Raw genomic sequence first — 13,649 nt, 5'->3', positions numbered from 1 at the left:
TGTTAGATGAAGGGAAGGCTGTAGATGTAGTATATTTTGATTACATTGGTAAGTACTGGTTGGGCCTCTGTGATATTCTTGCAGATAAGAAGGTAAAATGCTGGCTAGATAGTGCTAACGTTAGCTTGATTTATAACCTGTTCAGGGACCAAGCAATACTTACCAATGATTCCTCTTTATCCTGGAGAGATGTGACTAGTGGGTGAGAGAGGGTTCTGTCTGGGCCTGGTTTGCACCTGGCTCTGTTTGCACCTGGATGATGGAGTAGAGAGCAAGTTTATTAAATCTGTGAATGGCATCAAAGGTGGGAATAACTCATACCCCGTAGGACAGAATCAGAATTCAAAATGACCATGACAGATTAGAGAACTAAGCCAAAACTAATAAAATGAATTTTAACATGGATAAATATAAAGTACTAGTTTAGGTGGGGAAAGTGAAATGTACAAATATAGTATGGCTTGACTACAGTACATGTGAAAAATATCTAAGGGTTGGCAGGAGTTTGTACTAGATGGGTATTATGGGCTCTTCCACCTCTCTGATTCTGTTTCTAAGTGTACCTTGCTTCATTTCTAGCCAGCAAACTGAGACGAAGCATGGATTGATTTTATGATATTAGCTTAATTGGGTTGTGCATTACTCCCACTGACTTTAATGGGATTAAGTCTTAGTTTATACATGTACTCGTGCCACATGGGTTTCTTAAAAGGAGACTGAGCACCACTATATATACCAAGCCATTTCCCCCAGCTTGCTTTCAGACACCCACCTCTGTGCCCATAATGCCTATTTACAGACCTGTAGGTTCTTTTTATGATAATTTGTTGTAACGGTGCCATAAAACAAGGACAAACAAATAACAAAAGTGAGCATTTTACAGCATCAACAGAGAACAAAATTGTTGAAATATATTGATTCCTGCATTTTTAAGCTCACCCAATTAAGATTCAGTTGATTTCTAGGTGCTTTTTGATATATGAAAACGTTTAATGATACATAGACATTCCTAATAAAAAATAAAAATTTTAATCTGAAAGTCTAAATGTTTCAGTCCAAATGATAACAAATGATAATAAATACATGATAGGTTCACTATGGGGCTGTGCAGACAGCCCCGAAGGGTTGGTCTTTAGCCACCCCTTTTAGAACCAAATTGGGGCTGCAGCAACCATATGCTGTGGCCCTGATCTGGCCTTTCCAGGGTGAGAAAAGGAGCTGCCAAAAGCATCTCTTTTTTGCATCCTGGAAAGGGTGCAACAGCTGCAGCGCTGTGGTTTTACAGCACTCCTTTGGAGCTGCATCGTGCGGATGCAGCACCAGAGGAGCACCATGATGCCACATTCTGTGTGGTGTGCCACATGGTGTCACACCGCTCTGGGGCAGAGCTGGAGTAACTGTCCTATGGACACTATGCCCCGACTCTGCCCTCAACCCAGACTTTAAGACCGGACTTAGGCACAGGGTCTAAGATGTTTTTGCCTCCCTGTTTATGTTTATGTTTATGTTTATGTTTATGCACAACTCAATTAAGCTAATATCATAAAATCAATCTATGCTTTGTCTCAGTTTGCTAGCTAGAAATGAAGCAAGGTACAGTTAGAAACAGAATCAGAAAGGTGGAAGAGACCATAATACCCATCTAGTAGTTTATACCGATGAATCAAGCAACAATAAAAATTATTCTGATGTTGAAATGTCTCTGCATCATAGCTGGGTAGATATCAGGATCTACATGGTTTTTCACGAGATCCTTGAGAACTATCAAGAGGAATAAAAAAAAAACAGTATGTTTGGGAGTTTATGCTCTTCTTGGAATATATAGTCGGTAACAGAACCAGGTTCATGAGCCCTTTTGTACAAAATGTCACCTCCGGCTTTCTCCCAACCAAGTCTGTGTATGTGTGTGTGTGTGTGCAGCACGTGTGGTTACCTTTAATTGCTTCTGTTAGACAATTAGGAGTCAGAAACACTTGCTGACTTTCTATAAATCATCCTAATATTAGCTATTGGATCATGATATATCTTTACTCTATGTGATTCTAAAAAAACCTACAATTTTAGTCTAGATCTTAGCTTCCCTTTATTAAGATTTCTTAATGGGTGAATTATTTTTTATATATATGGGAGAGAATACAGAAATATATACTCGCTCAAAAAAAAAATTCTGAAGAACTTGATTAGAGCCATCTTTTCCAGTGCCAGTCATTTTGATGTTAGCATGGATTCAGAATTTTCCAGTGTTAGCAATTCTTTGTGTTTTATAAGTCATAAGTATATATGTTACTCACTGTCTAAACTTATCAGTTTTAATAATTCATTTCCTTTAAGCAAATCCTATTATTTGATTTTATCTTGCCATGGTCCAAGAACTAATTCAATAAATGTTTTACTACTGTTACATTTCATTTGTTTGTGGAAAGAAAGCTCTGAAGAACTTCCTGTCTTTTCCAGTACTAGTCATTTTATTGTCAGCATGTATATAGTTAGCATTTTCAGATAATGCAAGAGCCTGTGGGTGTGTTTGTTGGGACTGTGATGTTTTGAAACAGGTACAGCAATGTATAAGAACATAACTGTGTCACTGTTTACTATAATAAATGATATCCATTTTGTTAGGTTCTGCTATTATTACAGTCTCTTGTTTTCCTAGTTGAAAGAAGAAGGAGGTACAACATTAATTACCGGATTAAGGAGCTTGGCACACTTATCCCAAAGTCTAATGATCCGTGAGTTCAGTTGTCACTTCTGTCATTGTTCTTACAATTTAAATACAAAGAAAGGGGCAAAGGGTAAAATATTGTTCTAAATGTCAGGGTTAACCTGGATAGTTTGGTTTTCTACCATTTATATCCTGCCAGGCATCTAGAGCCTATTGTCTGTGGGTCTGTGTCTGTTGAAAACTCTACTTGTAATCTACTCAAAACAAGCCAGTGTGGCATAGTGGTTTGAGTGTTGGACTATGTCTCTGGAGACCAGGGGTTGAATCCCTGTTTAGCCATGGGAGCCCACTGGGCAAGTCATACATTCTCAGCCTCAGAAAACCCAATGATAGGTTTGCCTTAGGGTCCATAAATCAAAAATTGCTTGAAGACACACACACACCACCACCACCACCACCAACATTTGCTTATAATCTACTTTCCACAAGCTGAGACATTCTAAATGTTGTAGATGAATGTTATTCATGTCATTCAAGACAGTATCACCTTGGCACATTTCCAGTATTCTTCAGTGAACATATAAGGACAAGCTTCATAATGTAACAAGGAACTTTGGCAAGCATCAGAATAACCAGTAGATTTTATGGTTCTCCTTAAAATAACCAGCACTCATGGGTTATGAGCTAAAAATAATGTCAGTGGCAACCACAGAAGAGTGAATGTCTCCTTTAGAGTGTCCAAAAGTCATATTTAGATTTTCCACATGAACTTTTGAAGCTAGCACATACTTTACCAGATATAGTAAAGGACAGAGAGGGAGAAGGAGAAGAGGGAACATTCCACTTTCTTTTAAAGGGATTTAAAAAATATGTGGGCAGTACAAGTACAGTCTGCAGAAATAGAACACAAGTACAATGTGTGCATCTGTAGTGCTCTCTGCTGAGTCAGGCTGATGCACTCACTATTTACTATGACATCTGTTGCTACCTCCTCTCTTCCTCTTCTCCTATCTATCTTTGTGGTAGTGCTTTGGTTCTATATGTCTGGGTGTTGGACTATATGGTCCTTGTGGTCTTTTCCAGTTCTTTGATTCTGTTTCATATTTCACATGCCCCTTGATTTATTTTCTCTAAAAGTCATTACTGCAAGGAATGTGACTGGTGAACACAGAGGTTAAAATAACTCACAGGTTTCCAAATGTTTTTGGGATCCACCATTGGACAATAGCAGACTTCAAATTTAATCACAAAGAAATAGGTCTCTGTATCCGATCTATATCTTTCATTCTTTGTCCTAATGCCCAATTCATTTGTTTGATATGCATTGTGGCATGGGACCACTCAGTCTAAAAGCTACATTGTTGTTGTTATGTTTCTTCAAGTTGTTTCCAATTTATGGCAATCCTGGGATGAATCTGTCATGGACCTTTCTTGGCAAACATTTTTTGGAGGGGATTTGCCATTGCCTTCCTTGAATGGTGAAAGTGTGACTTGCTCAGAGTCACTCAGTATAATTCCATGGCCGAGTGGAGTTTCAGCCCTAGACTCTGAGAGTCCGAGTCCAGCACTCAAATACTACAGCACTCTGGCTCTTGGAGTAACATTACATGTACAGTATGAGTTGGCTTGAAACCTAAGGGCCTTGGGTGTGATGGGTTGAACTGTTTTGATGACTAATTACATTATTGCTATGCATGATGGAAAGATTTATTTCATTTCATTTATATGCTGCCTTTCTTCCAAAAAGGGACCATAAAAGATAAAAAACACTTTAAAAACAATAAAAAGCAATTTAAATAACCCAGTTAAAACAGTGTAAAATTAAGACTAAAAACATACAAAAACTGAAACACATAATCTAAAACACCTATCCCATGGTTTTTAAAAAGATGAACTCCAGGATTTCTTAAAGACTCTGGGGCTGTACAGATGGGCGGCATGCAGCCACCCCTTTCTTGGCCAGATCGGGGCCGCAGTAACTGCATGCCACAGCCCCGATCAAGCCTCTGGAGAGTGCAAAAAAGGAAGCGGCATAGCAGCTCCTTTAGGCACCCTCCAAGAGGTGCCATAGCTGTGGTAGCATGGCTTTATGCTTCAATGTTGCATTATGTGGATGCAGTACTGGAGCATCATCATCATGGTGCACGCCAAGTGGACTGGCATACACCAAAATGGCACCCTGGGGGCAGGGTTAGGGCATGCAGCGTGTGCCCTAATCCCACCTACAGCTGGCACAGTGCCGGTCTGCATTGCCTCTCTGTCTCCCAGTGTTAGCCTGTTGAAGTTTTGATATCATGATTTTCTCTTGGTCTTACCACTGGCATGTTTAGTAAAGACATGGGAGCTAACCTTTTATTAATTGTTCCTATACTGTGGAATTCCTTGCCACAGAAAACTTTGTTGACTCCCTCTTTGCTATTCTTCCAGCTACAGGTAAAGATTTTTCTATTTACCCAGTTCTTTGAGTTATAACTGTCTGCTGCAGAAAGTCTGGGTTACACTGGATTTATATGTATACTTTAATAGTTATTTGTATATTTTATATGCCTTTTAAAAACTTATTTAAATTAACATTTTTATCTGGCTGCTTGTTTAATTGTTTTTTTTTAAAAAAACTTTATATAGCCATAATTTTAGCTATATTTTGCTTTAACATTTAGCTGCCTTGGATCCCATATTGTTCACTGTCAGTAGGAAGGAATTTAAACTCCCTACTAGTACTCTCTGCTCTTCTAATAAAACAGTTTCTTAATGGAATCTTGACAGTCTTTATTTATACAGCATGCACTCCTAATAGATTAAGAAATACGACTCAGTGAGTGGTACATTTCCAAGTTGTAACCTATGCTTTAATCTGCAACATGTAGAGATCTGGGGGTTGTATACACCTTTCCCCAGCCTTGGAGGGCTGACTTTGCATCTCTTGACATCCTAACACATACCTGACACCCCTAATTTTTTTTTATTTAAAAATAATTTGCCTTTAATATATGCATTGCATCCTCTATGAGGCATGGAGGTAGATTTTGCTACATTTTTGTCCTGCATTTGTTTCAGGCTGGGGAGGGTTTTTCTCCCCTCAAAATAAGAAGTGACAGGGGGTCACCATAGCCTAAACCAGCTGGGAGGTATCCGAAGCATTGTAAAGTTGGTCCACTATGCCCTATAGAGCACAAAAGACTTTTTAAAGGAAATGTTGAGTTATTTTTTATTTGAGAGCAATGGGAGGAATGCAGTTGTATGGAGCTTGTGAGCTGCACTTTGTTCCTCCAGTTTTAATGCCAGAGTATGGAGCTTATCAAAGATGCTACTTTAGAATAAACCAGCATGTTGGTTGATGTATGTTGGCAAGCCACCATTGCCAGATGCGATATAGTGACAGCAACAGAAAGGGAGCCCCATGGAATGGGATGAGATTATAAGCAGGATGACCAGCTGTCATAACTGCAAAGGAGGACAATGCACCACAAAATAAATAACATTAAAGAAAAATTTAGGATGTTACAATATAAAAGCTAAAAACACTAATATAAATGTGAATTCATGCTTCTTAGTCATGCTCACAATAGAGAATGTTTTGAAAGTCTTCCTGGACAGAAGGTTGAAATGTAGAACATGTCCTGGAAAAGCAGGATGTCTGGTCAACCTGATGATAAGCCAAAGTGAGAATTCATAGTGACTTATCTTCATACCACTTTAAAGAAACTTCAAATGGTATTTAGTAAGCGAATTCAGTATCAGTGCTCTGAATGTAATCTGAAATTACATACTACATTAGTGAAACTGATACTAACAGGTTGTGCCATCATCATAACACAAGGTGTACCACAAAAGATGTATTTGCAGGAATGTAATTCTTTGCTAATTTTGTTCTTGAATAAAACAATGAATAGTTTTAGTTTTTTTCTTCCTGCTGTGAGAAAGTCTTTGAAAACTGTTTGCAAATCAGCACTTATTCTGCATGAAATTTGTATTTTCTGTGTAAGAAACAACAGTTTCTACTGAGAAAATGGAGTTTCTGTACATCATATAGTTTTCTGTGCAGAAAATGGTGTTTTGAGTGCAAAAATAGCATGTGCAAATTTTATACAGGATATACCCCAAACTGTGAGTTTTTTTATTAGTCCAGATTCTCTCTATCAGCATTTCTCAACACTTGAGCAATACTTTTTTTGGACATTTTTTCATTTTTTAAAAATATTCGTCCCATACATTTGTGAAAGCCATGCAATACAGTTTCACAACTGTGCAGTAAGGATATGAATAGCATTTTATTGGTTTACAACTCAATATGAACTGACCTAATTTACTCTTTCTAAGTTAATTAAAAAACAAGAGTGTAATTAGCTTTCTGTTCCACACTTCCCCAAATTTTCTGATGTAGCTAATTTGTTTTAAAAGGGTAGAAAATTGTGTAGATTAAGAGAAATTGGATGCTAAAAGGCATATATTAGGGGAAACTGCTTACAAGTGATATGTGTATTGAGGAAAATGCACAAAAAGACATACATGTTTATATAGAGAAATAGGTGCACGGAACTGCAAGTGGATTTACATAGAGACTTTGAAAAAGAAAAGCACACAGATGTGCAAACAAGATGGAAGAAACATATTCTTGAAAAAATGGAGGTGGGAATGTATAGAGACTCAAGTAGGCGCCTTTATCCATTTGTGCCATGAAAATCTTTTGAGGTATCAATACAGCTAAACCTGAATGAATGATACATTTTTGTCCTCTGCAAGAAGGCCAGGAAATAGGGTTGTAAATAATATGGCTTAAATGTCTAAAGCAGCTTTTGCATTAACTACTCAGTTTATTATTTACTGCCTCTGCTTTCATCTGCTGATTTCTAAAGCTGCTCAACTGAGCCTAAACGATTGTGATGCCCATGCCCATGCCGTTACACACAAAAACTTTATGCCTTTCATTTCTTTCTCTGCACAATCCTGCATAATGTGTTGGATGTAATGTCTGTTGACACTTAAACCTTTCCCCCTTCTGAGCTGAGAAACATTTGATTAAATTATGGATTTTGATAACAATATAAAGCTGTGTGAGACTAACATAAGTACAAGCTTGATATGACAAGTCATTTTGAACAAACTCACCACTGAAAAACTTAATACAATTATAGGTCCTTGTAAGGATTCCTCCCCCCTACCTATTATATCAGCCTAAGATGCTGGCATATTGTTAGTGATATAGCTGGTGCTGCCTCCTCAGTTGTTGTCTGGTCATATAACACAAGAATCATGCTTAAATCTTGAAGGAGAATTGTTCTGGTTACATCACCTAGATAAGAGCCAATGTGGTACTGGATTACAATTCTAGAGACCAAGGTTCAAATCCCTTCTCAGCTATGGAAACCTACTTGGTGGCCTTGGGCAAGTCACATTCGCTCAGTCTCAGAGGAAGATAAAAGCAACTCCCTTTGAACAAATCTTGCCAAGAAAACCCCCATAATAGGTTTGCCTTAGGGTCACCATAATCTGGAAATGACTTGAAGGAATATAGCAACCACAACATTGCATAGTCTGAAAAGCAATGCAGGTTTATATATAAAATATCCATTGGGCCAGCCACATTGGTGAGCTAGCAATCCCCAGATTCAACCATCTGTGACCCATATTATTCAATGGTGGTGCATGCACATGGATGTACTGATGTGAATTTGCACAGTTGCTGCTCATCGAATAATATGGGGCTTGACCATTCACATTTTTCCCATTCACCTGAATCCTGCAGATGGAAAGAGTCCACTGTACTAGGTTTCTTTCTTTCTTTTTTGTGTTAATGTAATCAGATCAGTGCTTGAGAGCATTAATTTTGTTTTGGATTGCAACTCTCAGAATTAAACAGCCATCTGGAAAATGCTGGGAGTTGTAGTCTAAAAGTTGCCTTTTCAAGCACTTTTCCAGTTCTAGCTGAACCTAGATGTAGACCCTGTTAGCACATTGGGTTGATAGGTAACGTAGATGGATAATCAAAAGATGACATCCTCCAAAGTATCAGCTTCTGGTTGAACCAAGTGAACAGGGAAGTCATCACAGGACAGGAACTGGTTCTAAATAAAACAATTTCACTTCCGATTTAAATCTCCCAAATCTATTGAATAACTCTCCTCAAGGAGATTCAAATGTTTTCACCAACTCCCATACTTTTTTTTATCCTTGCAAGAGGCACGCATTTATAAGTTAGTCATTCACCATTATATTGGGATTTTGATCCCAAATGTCTGAGCAGTTATGAAAATATTCAGGATAGCATGCATGAACACAGTTAATGTGAATTGCTGGAAGCAAAGCAAAACCACAATATTTTCCCAGTGTGTTCCTAGTGCCTCCTTAATATTTCCTAGCTACCAACCTCTCCTATGCTGCTACTTTGTCTATTACAACCTTCCATATGTGCAGCTTTGGTTGCAACAACAGTACATCACAATGTGAGAAAACATTATTTCATAGAGTTTTGTAACACTAGGGTAGCACAAATGCTGGTACAACTTAGTGAAAAATACTTGGGAACTACTTCATTATCAATGTGCAGTGCACATAAGGTTTACACAAAGTATATTACAAAGAGATTTTTTTTTTTGCAGGGCTGCATTATTTATACAATCTTTATAGTATGAGATGGAATACTTGCAATGTGGTTTGTGCACTGTGTATTGTCAGTGGTGAGAATCAAAATTAGTTGAGACTTTTTACTTAAGTAAGCATAAAAACATCCGCATTAGAAAATGAGGTAAAAAGAGTAGTACTGCATATCTGAAATGATCTGCAAAAATTTTGGCTTAAATTTTCAGTAATGTGTGTTCCCCAATTCATGAATACAGAAATATTGCACATAGATTTTCATCTTAGAGTTAATAATAGAAGCAATTTTCACTAAAAATATAAAAACTGTAATGGTAGAATCATGATATTGCATTTAGCTTTCCCACAAAAAAGTCACTTTATTACTTTCCTTTGACACTTATTTTCATTCTGGGATTAATTTTACTATATAAGGGCTTCTTAACTATTCTATTAAAATTTCCATTCAGAAGCAATAATATCTAAGAGTGAATAATGGTCATGTAAATCATTATTTCACATTAATGTAAAAGATTTTGTACGTTCTTATGAATTTTGCTGACATGCACAATTGTGAAAAGGTTATCTCTACTTTCTACAGTGATATGCGCTGGAACAAAGGAACTATTTTAAAAGCATCAGTGGAGTATATCAAGTGGTTACAAAAAGAACAACAAAGAGCCAGAGAATTAGAACACAGACAGAAGAAATTAGAACAGGCTAACAGGCGACTTTTGCTTCGAATTCAGGTTTGTATGGGAATGCACCCATTCAGGGCCAAGATTTTTCCCCTCTCCCAACTACCTCTCCATTTTCAAATTTTATCCAGCAACATCTTCTAAATACTTTATGCTGAACAGTGCTACACATTCATACACATTTTAATCTAAGATCCCTAATTTTGTAGGACTGCTGCCAGTAATACATTTTATAACTTAAAAAACCCAAAACAAAACAGCAATTCCATGATGGCATACTGTCTTTGTGTATATATTCTACCCATATTAGTGTGTGAGAGAAGGAGAAAAGAACTTCATTTGTTTGTTTAAAATAGCATTTGAACACTCAAGATTCTGCTTTATGCATTGAAAAATGTCCATGACATTGTGTTACCTTGGGATATGTTGAGCCACATTAAATTAAGTCTCACATCATTTTCCTGTGGCTTTCTATTGCAGAGCACATGATTTACAACATATTTAATTGGGTAAGGTATCTGGTCGGCTTTTAGATAGCATTCCTGAATTTTGGTAGATAATTAGTGAGTAGAAATGCTGGCAGGATTTTCTCATCACTTCTAAGCACTTAATGCAAAGCACAATCCATCCAAATTTAAGCATTTTGGAGTGTTGCTTATTACAATAGGAGAGATTAAGCATATGCTTAATTCTCCCATTAAAATCAATGTGACTCCAAATGGCATAATTTTGGCTGAATCATGTACATAACCTATTTAAATGGAAAATTAAGCCTCCAATGTTATACTTTCTTACTGAGGAGTAAGCTTGCTTTTGTATACTAAAGTATAGGAATGTGCAGTAATTAGGTGCTTAGAAGTGGAAGACTATACATATGTGGAATAGGCTGCCTAGCAATATGCTGGAGTATCCATCTTTGGAGGTTTTTAAACAAATTTGATGTCCATCTGATGGGAGTGCTTTGCTTGTGTATTCCTGCATGTTAGAGGGTTGAACTGGATGGCCCTTGGAGTCTCTTCCAACTATATATTCTTTGATTCTACTCAGAAACAAGTCCCATTGAGTTCTATGAGATTTGTTCCCATGTAAATATGTATGGAATCATAGAGTAAATCTGTCAATGAAATACACTTTGAGAATGTTTAACTTTGGGTGGATCACATATTAAGGTATTTAAATGCCTCTTGTAAATAGTTGCAGCAGTCTATGCAAAAACAGTCATGAAACTATCTATGAAAACAGTTAGACATTCAAGACTGAGGGGCTATACAGGCCTCCCAAAAGGGGCAGTGTGCAGCCGCCCCTTTACTGGCCAAATCGGGGCTGCGGCAACCTCATGCTACAGCCCTGATCTGGCCTTTGGAGAGCGCAAAAAGGACCCGCAAAAAGCAGCACCTTTTTGTGCTCTCCAAGGGGCGCTGTAGCCGTGGTGGCATGGCCTTATGATGCCCTTTGTCACTGCATCATGTAGATACAGTGCCGGAGTCTCACCATGATGGCGCACACCATGTAGATCGGTGTGCACCAAAATGGCACCCTAGGGGTGGAGTTAGGGCATCTACCGTGAAGACGCTATGCCTTAACTCTGCCCACAGGCTGGCAAAAAGTACTGGTCTATATAGGCCCTGAGTCACTGTTTAGTGGTACAGTGAACCCTTGTTATACACTGGGGTTTGGTTCCAAGATCCCCGTGTATAACAAAATCCGTGGATGCTCAAGTCCCATTAAATGAGATAGCAAAATGGTGTCCCTTATAAAAAATGGAAAATCAAGGTTTGATATTTGAAATTTATACTTTTTTTGAACATTTTCAAACCGTGTATGCTTGAATCCGTGTATAACAAATCCATGTATAAGAAGGGCCGACTGTATATCTGAACCACTACTGTGATGTTAATCTAACTAAGATTTATTGAAACAAGCTGACTTCATATATAAAAGTTTGAAATTGACTCATTTCAGAAGCCATAGTTAGAAGTAACAGTTTGTTCATGTTAGAATACAACACTGGTATAATTAATTAAATCCAGATACAGAAGCTTCTGACCTCCCTCTTGCAACTGCAGCAGAGGAGGAGAGAGCAGATGGGATGCTCACATACTTGAAGCTCACCCAGGAACATTAACATAATAAAGCAGAATTTATCATTACAACTGAAGGCAGCTAGCATGTCCTCCCCCCCCCTTTTTTAAGTAACAAAACACTGTCAAATATTGATATATTCCAGTTAAAGCAGACTGTCAAAATAGACTTCAAAACTATATCAGATGCAGATTTCATCAGAGCTTGGGAAGTAACTTTAAAAAGTATTAGTTACAGTTAGCCTCAAAGTAGTTAATTTATAGTGATTTTTAGTGGGGTTTTTTTAGTGACTATATGCTTGTCCTTTTTTTGAAAATTGACTGAAATAGTTAAAAGAAAAGCCAGGCATAGCATAAGACAGAACTTTAACTACAAGATGTTCCTTAGCTATCACTTGAAGAAGCCACATCCTTATAATTTACACAAGCAATTTCAAAAGTTTAGAAGTTATCATTGTAGTGTGCATTGTTTAGTTACAATTGGTAATGGAGCCTAATTATCTGCTATCTTTGTTGTTGGAGAAAGAAACCGATTACAAGTAACTTTTGATTTGTAACTCATTACTTCCATACTCTTGAGTTTCACTGTCAGAATTTTGTAGATTCTAGAACTGGTCTTTGATGGTGGTTTTTCAAATATTCTTCTCTCCAACCACAGGAGTTAGAAATACAAGCCCGAGCCCATGGCCTGCCAATCATGTCTTCTATCAGCACCGTAGATTTAACATCCCATGTCATGAAACAACAGGAATATCCAGAAGAGAATTCAGTAGACTACTCTCAACATCTTCCTATGGCTCATGAGCAGCACTCTGACCTTGGTGACACTTCTGCAGCCTTTTCTGATCCACTCTCACACTTCACAGATCTGTCTTTTAGTGCTGCTTTAAAAGAACAAAGGTTGGACAAAATATTACTGGATGACACAATATCACCTTTTGGGACGGATCCACTCTTATCTTCTGTATCTCCTGCTGTGTCCAAGGGAAGCAGCCGAAGGAGCAGTTTTAGTTCAGATGATGGAGATGATGTATAACATGGAAAAGACTTCATAATTATATTGTTGTTTGTTTTAGCTTCATCGGTGCTGGAATCATGTTGCTGCTAAGTTCAACTAAAGAAATAGGAAGTAAGTTTCAATAGAACCTGTTCTGTAACGTGCTTTAGAGTGGTGCATAGATCACAGAAAAAGGAACATTGGAACAGAAAGTAGGTTCAGAAGTAATCACACCCAAGCTTCTCATTTTGCAGTGGTTCTTATTTATTTATTAAAGGGTGCTAAATTCACTTTTCCTTGCAGATTTATACCATCATTGTATTGTCCAAACTCAAAGTGGACTGTTGTTAGAGGAATCCTTAGTCAGGGGAACTGGACCATGCATTAATCTAGAACTGGATGCCATGTTTTCCATTTCAGGGCACCTGAGCTACTGAAATGGAGATGCTGAAGCCTGAATTACAGCAAGCAGAATGAACTTTGACTAGGTAAAGGCTGACATGCCATTTTCTTCCTATATATGTCAGGATTGGCCAATTTGAAGGCTTCAATCTAACATCATTGCCAGGGGCTGATGTTACACACCCATTTCACAGCAGTTCACTTAAGTTAGGTCTCAGACTCAAAGCCTGGTG

At 37.8% G+C, this 13,649-nt stretch overlaps 1 protein-coding gene across 2 annotated transcripts in view; it reads left to right on the top strand.

The window, feature by feature from the left end:
- The window catches only part of LOC149312277 (transcription factor EC-like), a 37,064-nt gene extending 24,011 nt beyond the window's left edge, over positions 1-13,053 (top strand). For both annotated transcript variants that reach the window (XM_089526836.1, XM_089526835.1), the window contains 3 exons: positions 2,654-2,729; positions 9,840-9,987; positions 12,676-13,053. In XM_089526836.1, coding sequence (XP_089382962.1) covers positions 2,654-2,729; positions 9,840-9,987; positions 12,676-13,053 — 602 coding nt within the window. The remainder of the gene's footprint in view (positions 1-2,653; positions 2,730-9,839; positions 9,988-12,675) is intronic.
- The last annotated feature ends 596 nt before the right edge of the window (positions 13,054-13,649 follow it).

Source organism: Sceloporus occidentalis, unplaced genomic scaffold (assembly GCF_023333645.1).
Source record: "Sceloporus occidentalis isolate IW3139 unplaced genomic scaffold, rSceOcc1.0.p SCAF_5, whole genome shotgun sequence".
Classification (NCBI taxonomy): domain Eukaryota; kingdom Metazoa; phylum Chordata; class Lepidosauria; order Squamata; family Phrynosomatidae; genus Sceloporus; species Sceloporus occidentalis.
Note: the sequence above shows the minus strand (reverse complement) of the source record. Positions and strands in the feature narration are given on the sequence as shown.